The 14,596-nt window shown below is 45.8% G+C and overlaps 2 protein-coding genes across 2 annotated transcripts in view; one reads left to right on the plus strand and one right to left on the minus strand.

Moving 5' to 3' along the window:
- Mrps22 (mitochondrial ribosomal protein S22) lies at positions 1 to 9,376 on the plus strand. The gene is made up of 7 exons (XM_013034679.1): positions 1 to 182; positions 1,666 to 1,830; positions 4,836 to 4,979; positions 5,226 to 5,309; positions 6,389 to 6,534; positions 7,962 to 8,070; positions 8,772 to 9,376. The coding sequence occupies exons 1-7, from the start codon at positions 36 to 38 to the stop codon at positions 8,865 to 8,867; spliced, it is 891 nt and encodes a 296-aa protein (XP_012890133.1). The 5' UTR covers positions 1 to 35; the 3' UTR covers positions 8,868 to 9,376.
- The window catches only part of Copb2 (coatomer protein complex, subunit beta 2 (beta prime)), a 21,694-nt gene continuing 16,248 nt past the window's right edge, over positions 9,151 to 14,596 (minus strand). Inside the window, exons 11-20 of the mRNA XM_013034672.1 lie at positions 14,050 to 14,138; positions 13,860 to 13,966; positions 13,049 to 13,201; positions 11,807 to 11,917; positions 10,868 to 11,082; positions 10,200 to 10,292; positions 9,941 to 10,121; positions 9,779 to 9,847; positions 9,616 to 9,687; positions 9,151 to 9,466 (exon numbers count right to left, since the gene is read on the minus strand). Of these exons, the coding sequence (XP_012890126.1) occupies positions 9,371 to 9,466; positions 9,616 to 9,687; positions 9,779 to 9,847; positions 9,941 to 10,121; positions 10,200 to 10,292; positions 10,868 to 11,082; positions 11,807 to 11,917; positions 13,049 to 13,201; positions 13,860 to 13,966; positions 14,050 to 14,138 (1,186 nt within the window). The 3' untranslated portion in view covers positions 9,151 to 9,370. The remainder of the gene's footprint in view (positions 9,467 to 9,615; positions 9,688 to 9,778; positions 9,848 to 9,940; positions 10,122 to 10,199; positions 10,293 to 10,867; positions 11,083 to 11,806; positions 11,918 to 13,048; positions 13,202 to 13,859; positions 13,967 to 14,049; positions 14,139 to 14,596) is intronic.

Here is a 14,596-nt window from a genome sequence, read left to right on the forward strand (position 1 = left end):
TAAAATCTATCTCCACAGAGTCAGGTAGCTCAGAGATGAAGAAACCAACATTTATGGATGAGGAAGTCCAAAGTATCCTCATCAAGATGACAGGCTTAGACCTGGAGAAGATTTTTAAGCCAGCCATACAAGAGCTGAAGCCGCCAACCTATAAGCTGATGACCCAGGCACAGCTGGAAGAGGTATGTGAACACAGATGTTGGCAGAATGCCTTTCTTTAAGGAGTAAAGATTTCCAGAGGCATCCAGTCATGGGGCCTGACCCTCAGCTCTTCAGCTTAAGGCTAGCACTCTGCCAACTTGAGCCACAGCCCCACTTCTGGCTTTTTCTGCTTATGTGGTGCTGAGGAATTGAACCCAGGGTCTCATGCATGCAAGGCAAGCACTCTACCACTGAGCCACCTTCCCAGCCCAGCTTCCACAGATTCTTAACACAGCTGCCCTTCCTCAGGCACTGGGGTCCAGGCACAGAACAAGAAATGTGAGTAGAAGGCTGATAGAAGGCAGGAGCATAACTAGTTGAGCAGACTCAAGGGCTCAGGTCAAGTGTGGGGGTCCAAACAGTCTCCCCACCGCCCCATCCCAGCCTGTGCGTCCTTTCCCCTGTCCACTCTAAGTTCCCTCAGGAGAAATATCTATGAGCTTTGGTGATGCTGTGAGATCACACTGAGCAGCATCTGGTCAGACTCCACTCTTCGAGCTATGGCAATTGAGTCCTTTGTGCACTACACTTTGACATGTGAACACGTCAACTAGTAGTCACAGCAGAAAGTTAAAACATCCAATAGCTGATCATATGAAGAGTCCCCCTTTCCTCCTCTCGGACAGGACTGCTTTAGTAATATGACATGAAGCAAAGCCCGTGGCTGCGGCTTCCTACAGGTTACCTAGTGTCTCCTTTCCCAGCAAGTGGAGGTGGATATGGGCAGCCCACGATCCTGGTGCAGTTACGCTGCATTGCTCTGCTGTTCACATGGTTAAGTCTACAGCCAGCACTTGGGGCCAGTGCCCACCAGCTCAGGTGTAGCTTTGCACTCACCCATCTCTAGCTACAAATTCTTTTTTTTTTTTTTTACATTTTTTTTATTGTGATTAAGTGGTTACATAATTTCCTAAATTTCACAGTATTGTGGGATAGTGATGCTCAGTTAAAGTCACAAACACATTCTAACTTTCCTGGAGCAAATTGTCTATCACAGTCTATAACATTTATGAATTTTATGAGCTTTGTCATAGTTATCTCTTCCACATTGGGTGATGTGTACATTTCTTTTGTTTTGCATAGCGTCAGCTGTTCCCTCTTTCCCACTTGTTCCCTCCCTCCCATCGCTGCCATTGAGATGCCTAGTGCATTCTGGTCAATGTCCAGTGCAGCTGATGGGTCCCGCTGTTGTATGTTTTTCCTGATTCCCTCTAGTTCTGTGTCGTCCTCCTGGTTCCCATCTGGTGCACACATATATACCATACATGTGATCAGCAGCATGGGGTTATTAAGTAGTGATTCGACCAGATGAGTGGAAGTCCTTTCTTTCTTAAGTCCTGTTAATTTTGTCATATCACCTAACATTTTGGATTTAACATCCACTTATCAGGGAGATCATGTATCTGGCTACAAATTCTTTTGCTGTCATTTTGCTGACATTCCTTAAACATTTCTTTTCTGTAGGCGACCAGGAAGGCGACTGAGGTAGCCAGAGTACAGTTAAAAATGCCACCAGTTCTGGAAGAACGAACACCAATAAATGACGTACTAGCAGAGGACAAGATTTTGGAAGGAACAGAAACAAACAGATATGTGTTTACCGATATATCCTACAGCATACCACACCGGGTGAGTGTGTGCCTAATGGCACAGAGATCTTCCTCTGAAATACCCTTGGCCCTGGGGCTGGGGGATGCTGTGACCTGCCAGTCTCTAAAGTTTCAAAACCAGAGTTCTTGGGACTGGGTGAGAATCTTCTGGAAGATAAATATAAGGACATGATGTGCAGACTATTGCACGTCATTGTTACTGTTTCCCTTCAAATTTTAGTGTGATATGCCAAGTTAGAACAAAGCATTTACAGCCAGACAGAACCCATCCACAAGCCTCACATAGACAAGAACAGCAAGGCACTATTGGAAGGAAATTATTTTTGCCTAAGTTATACTGATCTCCTCTGCTGAGACTTTTGAGTGTAGTGATTTTGGGTGTGGGGGAGTGGGTAGTTACTGGTGCTTGAACTCAGGCCTTGGGTGCTATCCACTGGCTTTTCCATTCAAGGCTGACACTTCCATTTGAGCCACAGCTGCACTTGTGCTTTTTGGTGGTGAATTAGACCTAAGAGTCTCACAGACTTTCTTTTCTTGGCTGGCTTTGAACCTTGATCCTCAGATCTCAGCCTCCTGAGTAGGATTACAGGTGTGTCATTGCCACACCCAGCTTCCTGTGTATTTCTTGATGCTAAGATCGAAGGCTTCCAGTGGATTTTTAGTTCGCAATAAGAATGACAGTTGTTTTTCAGATCGTTTTCAGACCACAATTTGTTTGTTTGTTGGTTGGTCATGGGGCCTGAACTCTGGGCCTGGGTTCTGTCCCTCAGCTCTTCAGCTCAAGGCTAGCGCTCTACCACATGAGCCACGGCGCCACTTCCAGCTTTTTCTGTTTATGTGGTGTTGAGGAATGGAGCCCAGGGTCTCATGCATGCAAGGCAAGCATTCTACCACTGGGTCACCTTTTCCAGATCCCAGACCACTGCTTTTTATTCTTTACTCATCTTCCTTTGATTGCCAGTTCGAAAGAATGTATGCTGGTCCTGGTCCTTGAACTCAATCCCTTTGTAAGCTACAGCTCCACTTTTATTGAGTAGTTTGTTGGACTTTCCTGCCAAAGTTGGCTATGAACACTGGTCCTTGGATGTCAGTCTACTGAGTAGCTAAGATTAAAGGCATGAGCCACTGGTGCCTGACTAACCAGAACTTCCAATGTGCATGTTTTGTATTTGAGCCTTGAGCATAAAGAATAAAAAGGGTAATTTACAGTTTACTCAAAATGCACTAGGCGATGAAAGGCTGCTTTTTGGAGAGCAAGCTCCTGAGTCACTGTGATTACAGGATCCTTGTTGGGGACACATGTTTAGCTTTGATCTATACTCTGTGCAGCATTGATGAAATTTGTAATTTATCCTCCCAACACATCCAGAGACTCACACTTCTGTGAAGGTAGGGTCTGCCATCTGCTTCACGTATGCATTAGCAGGTATGAACTGGTTATTCGCAGTTTGCAAAGCTCTGCATGTATCTTTTAAGAGAGTTCTGGTTATTGCCAGGAATTATTCACTCTTCCTGTCCCTTTCTGGTCACATGGCAGTATTGGAGAGGTGTCCAGAATCTTGTACATCATAAATGGCCAGGCGCATGGCACAGATAGTGGTGCGTGTTGGTGTCACAGGAAGAAGCAAGCTTGTGGCAGGGCTTGGCTGGAGGAGTGGAGAGACCACCCCGGCGGACCAGCTGGCATCTCTGATGTACTGTTTAATGTGGTGTCACAGAAGTGCAGAAGTAAGACTGTGGTAGTGAATTTGTTCATTTTATCCCAAGCCAGTATAGACTATAAAGTGGTAAAAATCTGTCCCGGTGAGACACTGGGATAGAAAAAGGGAATAATATGAAAGTCTTAGTTGGGTAGGGGTGGCTCATGGCTGTAATCCTAGCTATTCAGGAGCCTGAGATCTGAGGATCGAAGTTTGAAGCCAGCCAAGGTTGGAAAATTCTTGAGGCTCTTCTCTCCAGTTAATCAGCAAAAAGCCAGAAGGTGAGCTAAGGCTCAAGTGATAGAGCAGGATGCCTGAGTTCAAGCCCCAGGACTGGCACACACATTAAAAAAAATGGATTTGGGGGGCTGGGAAGGTGCTTGCCTTGTATGCATGAGGCCCTGGGTTTGATTCCTCAGCACCACATAAGCAGAAAGAAAAAAGCTGGAAGTGGTGCTGTGGCTCAAGTGGTGGAGCATTAGCCTTGAGCTGCAGAGTTGAGGGACAGAGCCCAGGCCCAGAGTTCAGGCCAAGAAAATGGATTTGAGTGGATCTCAGGTTTAAAACATTTTTTAATTAACATTGTACAAAGAAGTTTCATTGTTATATTTCCATACATGCATTAATGTACTTTGACCAAATTTATCCTCTCCTTTTTAAAAGTCTCCTCCTTTTTATAGTTTTTAATGGGTTTTATTATTCTGGCTTCATACTTGCGTATGAAGGACTTTGATTATATTTATTTCCCTACCCCTCAGACTTCCCTTGTACCTTCTTAGGTCAGGTTGTTGTTTTGTGTGTTTGTCTTGCCAGTCCTAGGGTTTGAATTCTGGGCCTGGGCACTGTCTCTGAGCTTCTTTTTGCTCAATGCTAGTGCTCTACCACTTGAGCCACAACGCCACTTCCGGCTTTTTTGAGTAGTTTGAGGTAAGAGTCTCACGGACTTTCCTGCCTGGGTTGGCTTTAAATTGAACTGTGATCCTGAGATCTCAGCCTCCTGAGTAGCTAGGATTATAGGCGTGAGCCACCAGCATCCAGCTCCAGTCAATTTTAGTTGCATCATTTCACGCACTGCTCTCACGTTAGAACGAAACATTCTTGGTTCTCATTTTGGATAGACGGGTGTGCGTCCTGACCAGCAAAAGTGGCATCACACCTCGCCGTGCCTTCAGGATGTACAATTGCTGAGTCCCTGATTGTACCTTGCATTTTTGTTCTAGTTGCATTTTATATTTGTGACTGCAAACCAGTCTTAGTGACTTCGTGGGACACAGGAGCTAAACTAAATCCTCACACTCATCACCAATCATGCTTTCCACTTCAGGAACGCTTTATTGTTGTCAGAGAACCAAGTGGCACACTGCGCAAAGCCTCTTGGGAAGAAAGGGACCGGATGATACAAATTTATTTCCCAAAACAAGGCCGTAGAGTTCTGCCACCAGTAATTTTCAAGGAAGAGAACATTAAGGTATGTGAGCTGTTTATTCTAGGCTCAGTGGGGATGATCTGTGGATGCTGGTGCTTGGCAGTTTGCCTTGATGAGTGTGAATTCTAATGGTAGCATGAACAGCTGCCACCTCTCACAATTGGCTCATGTGTGATTTGAATCCAGATGTGGCCAATGCAGAGCCTGTGTTGTTTCTTTATGCCTCTGGGTGGGCCGAGCGGGGTGTAAAACTGTGGAATTCCTTCTGATCCCAGTCTGTGATTTCAGACCATGTACAACCAGGACCGGCACGCTGATGTCCTCAATCTCTGTGTTGCCCAATTTGAACCAGATTCCAAAGAGTATATCCAAGTGAGTGCATTTTAGACCTTCTACAACATGGCTTCAGTACTGTTAGAGTTCTTGAAATGGGGAAGTGTCTGAAAAACTGAGTACAGATGCGTGCCGGGTGTGTATTTTATCAGTCAACTCTTCAGGATGAATTGAGGCTTGGAGAACTGAGTGCGCTGGCAGCTGCACTGCAAGTAGGTGGTAGGTTTGGGCCACATGGTGACAATGCACCCCACAGGAGCAAGGCTGTTTACACTGTCCACGTTGCATGTGTGTCTTACGACGGTGCTTGTGTTCATGGTGCCTTGTGTGTGTAAGGTGGTAGCATAGGTAGTATAGGTGATGCCCTGTGCTGTGTCAGAATCTGCCGTTGCATGACTGTTTGGGTCCAGGTGCTGGTTAGGTGATGAGTCACCAAATGCTCTCAGGGTGGTATTGAAGACTGTTCATGGGAGGACGGGAACCCTGGCAGGGAGTGCAGAGGTATTTCAGGTGCAAGTGGATGAGCAGCAGGTGGCAATCCGAGTTTTCCTGTCAGTGAGTCAGGGAATAGGAAGATAGATGGGGCCGTCACGGGCGACCTTGGCAGGCGTAGGGCACTTGGGTCAGGCTTTCTGGAGTTCATGCTTCCTACCATGATTTTTGCTGCTTTTGGGATAGCATTGTGCAGGTGACCTGCCTCAGTGCGGTGTCCCGCTGTATAGCTAGGATAAATAAAGTATAGCTTTCCCCTTGAGGAGGGTCTTGCAAACTTTTCTGACCAAGCTGGTCTCAAACTGCAATCCCCTATGGATAGCTAGGACTATAGGACTTGTGCCTGGTCTTTTGAATCCTTTTAAACAGGCATTCCCTACCTGAGTCCTTGTTTAGGAAGAACAATCTGGAAGGAGATCTGAAGGGACATTACTTAGTAAGATAACATGAGATAAGGGTAGATTCTTTTACTTTTAGGCTGTACTGGGGTTTGAACTCAGGATCTGCTTGCTTTGCTGGTTCTCTACCACTTGAGTCTTACCTCCTGTCCAGCTTTTTGCCAGTTATTTTTTTTTTTTTTTGGTCATGGGGCTTAAACTGTCTCTGAAGTGCATTTTACCTGACAGATTCATCACCAGACCTATGAAGACATAGACAGACACGGCAAGTATGACCTGTTACGCTCAACAAGGCACTTCGGTGGAATGGCCTGGTACTTTGTCAATAAGAAAATGATTGACGGTTTGCTGATTGACCAGATCCAGAGAGATTTGTAAGTATGGGCTGAGTAAGTAAAACAGCACATCTGACACCTGACGTTCAGCCACGGCGTCTTTCCCGCAGATGGAGGTTTTCATTGTGTATGGCATTACTCAGCCTTTCCTCGCCGGCCTGCTTTTTGTTTGCCCCAAAGGGGTAAGTTCTCTGAAAGAACAGTGGCTTTGTTCTGGACAGTGTACTCTGTGCTGACTGTCCCTGGGTTTACCAGTGCTCCTGGGTACCCATGAACTTTCAAGATTCTTAAAGAGAGGAAATATAAAGATGATGTGAGCTCTAGCAGGTGGTGTTTTCTAGTAGCAATAGTTACAGGATTTTCCAGTAAAAATTGTCATTTAACTTACAAAAATTATTTTTGCTTCGAATTACCCTGGCTTTTGCAAAATTCCTACGTCATCAGACAAGTGAGTCTGGTTAACTTAAGGGTACACAGGCAGGCAAGGCATTTGGGACCAGAAGGTGCATTGGGTCGTCTAGGGTGGAGCCCACATCTCATAGAGCACTGTTTGTGGTGACTGCCAGGCCAGCGCTTCTCTGGTAGTGTGATTTCAGAAGGCCAGGGTGGGGGTGGAGGTATGTGTTCCTTCATGCCCCCCAGGGTGATGGGGGCTGCCTTTATGAATTGACTACTTAGCAAGCCTACTATTCATATGCTCTCGTAAGCATTAGAGCAACCCAGAAATACTTCAGTTTGAAAATTAACGTTCTCTACTGCCAGGTGGTGACATCTGTAAACTTTAATCTGCGGGGAGGGAGCTTTGAGTACAAAACCCCATTAGGTTGTTTTCAGCAGTGAGCAGAGTGCAGTTCCCAGGCTGGACAGCAGAGGGCGCTACAGCCCAAAGTCCCGGACAGCAGTGCGTTTCCACACAAACCATTTCAGACTCAGTCAAGATAGGCTGCTGATGTGTCTGACCTGCTCAACTTCCGGTTTGCCTCACTAGGAAGACTGCAGTAGGGTGTCCTGTGGGTGTTCTACTGGTCTAGGGTCTTTTCTTGGGATTCTAGGGGTCCTTACAGAGGTACTTCACTAATCTACTCTCAGGGAAACTGGTGAGCAGTGTGCCACTAACAGCAGGTGACTTGGAGGACCCTCTGTCTCTTCCTCTGGTTGGATTGTAATCTTCAGTGTTGGTGAAGCGGGCTGGCTTGGACATCATCTAACCTGCTTCTTTGGAAAAGGATGTTCCAGTTCCAAAAAGAACACAGCAATGTTTAGAATATGCTCCCCTCATAAATTAGCCCCCTGCCTACCTCATGGCAAGGGAGATTAGTCAGTTTTTTTTTTTTTTCCCTGAACGAGCTCCCCCTGCCATGAGGGAAATCTGAAATACAGCTTAGCTTGAAGTTGGCGCACACTTTCAGGGGACTGAAGCAAATGAGGCCTCCCTCCTCCCATAACGTTAACCTGTTCACTTTCAGAGTTGATGATGCCACCGGCCTGGTTCAGCTCTATCACATGCTCCATCCAGATGGCCAGTCAGCCCGGGAGGCCAAAGAGCAGGCTGCTGAGGGAGTAAACTTAATTAAGGTAAAGTGTCTTTTCACGGTGCCCTGTCTTGTGATTTGGGAAAAATTCAGAAGTGGGCCATATTTACTAGTAACAAAGTAGGTTTGTGAACATGGGACATCTGTATGGCTACAGCGCCTAGTTTTCTAGTTCCTGGACAATCAAAACAGGGAGGTGCATCTGAGGCAGCCAGGTTACCAGCAGGGCCGGGTGGAGGCTTAGAAGATGGCCAGGAACGGCTTCCTGCCCTTCACCCTGGGCACCTTTCACCAGGGGAGGGGTCTGGCTTGGGTTTACATTGTCTACTGGAGGCCAGATGGTATTTTCAGGAAGGGGAGATTCCTGAGTAATCTTTCTAGGGCTCAGCTTAGACATGGTTTTGTGGAATGGGCTTTCCAATAGTGTTTTGCATTTTGTAACACAGCTCTCCTTACTAAGGTCAGAATGATGTCACTGGCAGCCAGGTAGAATAGGTGATGGTCACATGGGTTATGGAGAAGATTGGAGTCTACTAGTTCTCATCCTCTCAGGCAGTGAGGCTTAGAATTAGCATTATGTGACTGTGTTGCTCTATTTTAAGAGGGACAATTACTGTGAAATATGGAAGAACCTAAGTGAGCTCTTTTTTCCTATTAGAGAAATGCTAATCATGACTTGACACTGCTGTATCAATAGTGGATATTGTACTGCTTTAACACGGTTTTAAACACCATTTTAAACAGGTGTTTGCAAAAACAGAAGCACAGAAGGGAGCCTATCTAGAGTTAACACTACAAACTTACCAAGAAGCCTTCGTAAGCCAATCAGCAGCTTCCTGAAGATATGTAAGAAGATACATTTCACTAAATATGTCCTCTTTTTAAAATGTTCTTTTGTAGTTTTCTATAATTTTCTTTCTAAAAGTATAAACTGTTGCTCTACATAATAAAAGACAGCACAGAAAGTGTATACAAGAGAAGCAGCTTGCTAAGACTAGACAGTCGCTGACTGCAGAAATGTTCCAGAAAATACTGGACACGAGTCAGGGGATACTAAGCTCCCTGGCCAGCCAAGCTGCACAGACCACAGCAGATTTCCCTTGTTCAGAAAGGAGGAAACAAGTTTTTCATTGATTCAAAAGGTGTTTATGGGATATGGTCTAACAAAGAAACATAGTAATTTAAATGCTGCACATAAATTCCTCAAGAGGAGGAGGCTGAGCTGACCCTTTGGGCTGACTGCGCTTACATACAAAAATTGAGGGAGTTTCTCAGAGTTCTGAGCACTGAGGTGAGGGTGAGGATCAATGCCTTTATATAATAATAAAAGGAGTAAGATTACATCAGTCGTCCAGAATGTCTTCATCCAGATTGATGTCTATTGTGTCAATATCTTCTAATTCCAGATTATCCAAATCTACTTCTAGTTCAAGTAAGCTCTGCAAATGAAAAAGGAACTTACATAGCACTGGGTTAACAGAACTAAATTTCCTTCACAGCATCCCACCACAAAGCCCTGCTCAGAAACTGACTGTGTAAGCTGCAGAAGCTTTTTGCTGCTATGGGGGAAGGGGGGGGTCTGACCCACCTTTTCATCCTTGGTGGCCGTCTGGGAGGTGCAGATAACTGGAGTGGGGGAAGGAGACTTTCCCTCCAGTTCCTGAAAGTCCAAGCAAAGGTACTTATGAAGACAAAGGAGGTTTCCAGAAATGAAAGCTGTTCCCTGGGGAAAGGAGGCAGTGTCCACTAACCTGCTGTGCTGTGGGTCTGGAGGGCTGGAATCCTTTTGCCTCTTCCATAACGTTTCTTTCTTCATTTGGCTGTGAGGAAACGAGCAGTGATGCCGTGCTGGTTCTCACGTCATGCCTGACGGAGAAGCGCCGCCCAGACCCCGCTGCTGTGCTGCTACTCACCGTGACAAGTGGGTACTGTTTGGCAGGCCACAAGTCAGCATGCGTTTCTTTCACCCACTCTTCAACCACAAAGGCTTCTTTTAGTCCAGGGAAAAGGTTTTCGTATTCTGTTGGGTCAGCAAGAGATTCTGCTGCTTTCTGGTTGACTTTGGAAAGATTCTCTCTCCAGAGTTTCACCACCCTGTGAACCAAGCAGGCACCAAGTAAGTGTGCACTGGCTGTGCTAGATAGAAACACTGGAATATAATGCAAGTCTTACCTTGAAACCTGGCTGGGTAAGTAGGTCCGGGCCAGGAAGGCAGCCTCTGGCAGTCTTCCGGTTCGAATCAGGAGTTCTAGGCATGCATCAAGCCTAAGGTAAAAAAGGCAGCACTATGGCATCCTTCTTCTCCCTCTCTGCACCCTCCCTCTCCTTTTCTCCCTCCCCCCCTCTCTCTTTCTGCCTCTTCCCCTTTTTCCTCCCTTTCCTCCCTCTCCTCTCCCCCTCCCTCTTTCTCTCCTTTCCTCTCTCCTCTTCCCTTTCTTCTTCCCTCCCTCTCTTCCCCTCCTCCTCCCTCCCTTCTCTCTACCATGGCCACTGAGAGTTTCACTGGGTGGCAGGCAGGTCCACCAATGTAACTAGCTGCCAGTTTAAGAGGTGCAACTTCTGCACGTTATGGCTGGACCTTCACTCTCCTTAGTGCTTGCCATGAACAGGCCAAGGCCGTCCAGTCTGGATAAGTCACCTGCTGCACAATGCAGTGCTGCAGCCGTCACTGGGAGGCTGCTGAGAAATGGGCTCCAAAGCCTTCCCACCCTGTGCTGTTTAGTCCCAGTTAGATGTGATGCTGGAGAGCACAGATTGAAGGTCACTGCAAGCAAGGCAACACAGCCTTCTGCCACCCACCATTCCCCCACCCTCGCATCAAGACCATGGCTTATACTTACTTGCCCTGTAAAAAGTAGCTCATGAACGCCACGTTGTTCTTGCCATCCCTCTCTGCACCCTCTGCGAGCTTGTTGACCATGCTTGCATTTCCGGAGGCAGTGGCCAAGAGCAGCAGGCCCCCGTAGTCCTGGGCGTGGTGCAGGCACTCCTGGGCTAGGCCAAACTGGCATTTACTGATGGCGAGTTCAGCGAGCTGTTTCCACTTCTGCTCTGACTGCAAGAAAGAGCTGCATGTTAAAATGTCTGACGTCCTCACATTACTCAGTTAAGTCTTGAACATGCTGGCAGTGGTGAGGACATGAATGAGTAAATACAGGTATATCATATATCTAATAGAGATGGATGTCGACAGAAGAAGCTTGTTAGTTCTATCAAAACAAGGCATAAATTAAGATGAGGAAATACAAATGATAGTTACCTTGCAATCCCTGCACGAGCAAATACCATGTTTTTAAAAGAAAAAAACTGTCCTTATTTACTATTATGTACAGCTTCTCAGAAATAGAGTTCCACAAGTTTTTGGTTTTAACACAGCATACCTAGGATTTATGCAGCACAGTCTAAAATTAACTTACCAGTAACTGCCAGACTTCAGTACACAACGTTGCTGAGCTGTCTTGTCAAGGTCAGAGCCCTTTTGTAAAAGCAGCCCCCGGCCTGCCATTTCAGGACACTGGCACCCTGCTATTCTTCCTGTTCTTTGTCAGAGTTCCTAGATTACCTTAAATCTTTTTTCTCCCTCTTATAAAACAATCTTAATCCCAGAAAACACTTCAAATTACAATGCCAAGGCTACCTTGAACACAGTCTAATTCATTTGTGGAAAAATTAATGCATCTTTAGAGGCAAAATGACTCACCAAGTAAGTCACAAATCTTTTTCAACCAAACATGTACTTATTTCCCATCAGTTAAAAAAATTTATGAAGCAGTACATACCTCTGCTTCCACTGCTAACTGGTACGCAATTTTTAACTCTCCAAGTTGGAGAGCAAGCTCAAAACGATGCTCAGGATCCGTGGACACAGTCAGAGCCTGCTGCTTAAAGCCCTGAAGAATTCAAAGAATACAGTGTACGCTCATCCCTCTGCAGACAAACCTCACAACTTAAAAGAAGCAAATAAAATACTAATCAAGCCTGGTGCAGTGGCTCACGCCTGTCATCCTAGCTACTCAGGAGGCTGAGATCTGAGATTGCGGTTCAAAGCCAAACCAGTCAGAAGAGTCTGACTTATCTCCATCCACGTAATCACTAGGGTAAACCTGAAGTGGTGTTGTGGTTCAAGTGGTAGCAAGCTGAAGAGCTCAGGGACAGCACCCAGGCCCAGAGTTTAAGCCCCACGACCCACAAAAAATAAAGATAAAATACTGATTAGACAAATTAAGGAGTTAACTGATAAACCTGGAAGATAAAATATTCAATTACACGATGCCCATTTTGCTCTGTGGGCCTAGCCATCGTGGTGGTCGTGTCTCCTCTTCCCTGCCGGCGGAGACAGGTGCACTCCATCACAGAGCCCTTGATAGAGTCTCAAACATTTATGCCCATGCCAGCCTGAAACCATATCCCTGTCTCCTGCCTGCAGTGAAAACAGTAAGCTGTAGCTTTCTCAGCAACGAGGTCTACTGTTTTTCTTTTTTTTTAAAGACAATTTAAGATGGCCAGTGCTTAAGGAATAATGTTTTCAAAGTGTATATTAACAATTCTTTTTTTTTTTTGGGGGGGGGGATCCGGTCGTGGGGCCTGAACTCTGGGCCTGGGCGCTGTCCCTCAGCTCTTCAGCTCAAGGCTAGCGCTCTACCACTTGAGCCACAGCGCCAGTTCCGGCTTTTTTTTTTCTGCCTATGTGGTGCTGAGGAATCGAACCCAGGGCCTCATGCATGCAAGGCAAGCGCTCTACCACTGAGCCACCTTCCCAGCCCCTATCTTTTCCATTTGAGAGTTCACTGAAATCACTCCAGCTAAACAGAGTCTTAGAATCAGATCAGTTTCATGATTCCTTACTGAAATGTTGGTCACAGTGAAATCTAAAGATCTAAAATTAAAGCACAAATTTCTTTTAAAACTATTTACCTTTACACTCTGGTCTTCGAGTCAAGATTTTTAATTTTCACCTTTCACCAAAACTCCTTACATAACCTCCACAAACCTATTTATAATGAAATGTTGTCCATTCTAGAACAACCTACCTCAAAGGCGTCTTCAATGCCATCTTCTGTCACTCCCTCGTGGGTTTCCTGTGCAGCCAGGACTTTCTCGGACAGGTACTTCAGGATAAAGAATGATTCCTCGGTGGCAATGCAGACTAGCTCTCCAGAATCAGACCAGAAAATCTGTCACATCACAACCAAAAAATAGACAAGTGATTTGGCTGAGTGGGTGTGACAAACTATAAGCATTTAGTTTCTTACGGAACCTTTAGTGTGCCCTTCACAATGCTATGTAGAGTACTGGCACACACGTATCTGAGACAGCAGCGGGCAGGCCTGTTCCTTTCAAGCTCGGCAGTGGGAAGACCCAAGAGGAGACCAGGAACTGCCGTGCTCTGGACTGGCCTGTTTCCTCTCGCTCTAGATGGTGCTGCTTACCCTTAATTTTCATTACTTCCAACCCTTAACAGTCTTTAGAGATTTCCCTCCTAGTCACCGCCTGTAATGAAATTTTAAAGCTACAGATGAACTGAGAATGTCACCTAGACTTTAAGCAGCCATTATGGGTCAAAAGTGCTTTCTGAGCTGCTGGGAGCTTCTCAGGCCTTTCAGGGACTCCTTGGCTTTGTCTTTGAAGCACACATTTTTTTTACTCCACCAGAAGCCATTTAGAATAGGGATGGAATTTGTGTAACTTTTTACGCTTTTCAGAATATCCAGTGTTCACTGCCTCATTCAAATGCCACCATCCTGAGGTGCCTGGCATCATGCTGAACACCAGGGGTTAGGGAAAGCAAGCAAAGATGCACACACTACAAGCAGCAAGGGGAGGGAAACTCACGTGTTTGGGCTGAATTTCAATTCTGCGTATGAGCTCTGTATTGTCCCAGTCATAGAAGGCTAGGCCATTGACAGACCTCACCCCCAACAGGAAGCCTCCATAGATACCTCCAAGGACAGAAGAAGACTGAGTTAGATGCTCTGGAGCCACTGCCACACTTCTACAAACGCGTCAGAAATCAAGTACTCACTTTCAGCTCCAAAGTCTGGTTTAAACGATTTTTTTTCCTTGAAGTTCTTGAATATCTTTACAACACTGTTGCTCTCTCTTATTGCATATCTGAAGGGGGAAAAGACAAACAGCATGTTATATACTAGACCCTAACTCCATGAAACATGGGAAATGCCTTTGAATACTTTTCAGTAATGATGAAAAAATATGAAAGGACTCTCAATAGTCACTTCATTTCAATCATAAGTGGCTTGCAAACCATCTTAAAGTTAGAGAAGGCTCCAACACCAACCAATGGGTGAGCAGCTAGACTGGTGCACTCTTCACACAGGAGCCCATCATGGAGGCTGAGTGGAGAGGGCCAGCACACACAGGATGCCACTAATGTGCAACTCCAAGACCATGGTTTAGATCGTAAGAAAAGCAGATTGATGAGGCCTGGGGTGGGTCTGGAAATGGGCTGATGGTTAAGGTATGCAGGGGACAACAGAAGTGCTCTATGAATTTGTATTCTGTAATTTGTGTATGATAAATTACATACATCTGTCCAAATCCGGGAAATGTGT

The sequence above is a fragment of the Dipodomys ordii genome, unplaced genomic scaffold (assembly GCF_000151885.1).
Source record: "Dipodomys ordii isolate 6190 unplaced genomic scaffold, Dord_2.0 Scaffold193, whole genome shotgun sequence".
NCBI classification, from domain to species: Eukaryota; Metazoa; Chordata; class Mammalia; order Rodentia; family Heteromyidae; genus Dipodomys; species Dipodomys ordii.

Excerpts from the sequence above, each read along its gene's own strand:
- Mrps22 (XM_013034679.1), top strand. The coding sequence starts at position 36 with ATGAAGAAACCAACATTTATGGATGAGGAAGTCCAAAGTATCCTCATC. Across the intron at positions 1,831-4,835 it reads CCTACAGCATACCACACCGG|GAACGCTTTATTGTTGTCAG; the intron begins GTGAGTGTGTGC and ends TTTCCACTTCAG. Across the intron at positions 4,980-5,225 it reads TCAAGGAAGAGAACATTAAG|ACCATGTACAACCAGGACCG; the intron begins GTATGTGAGCTG and ends CTGTGATTTCAG.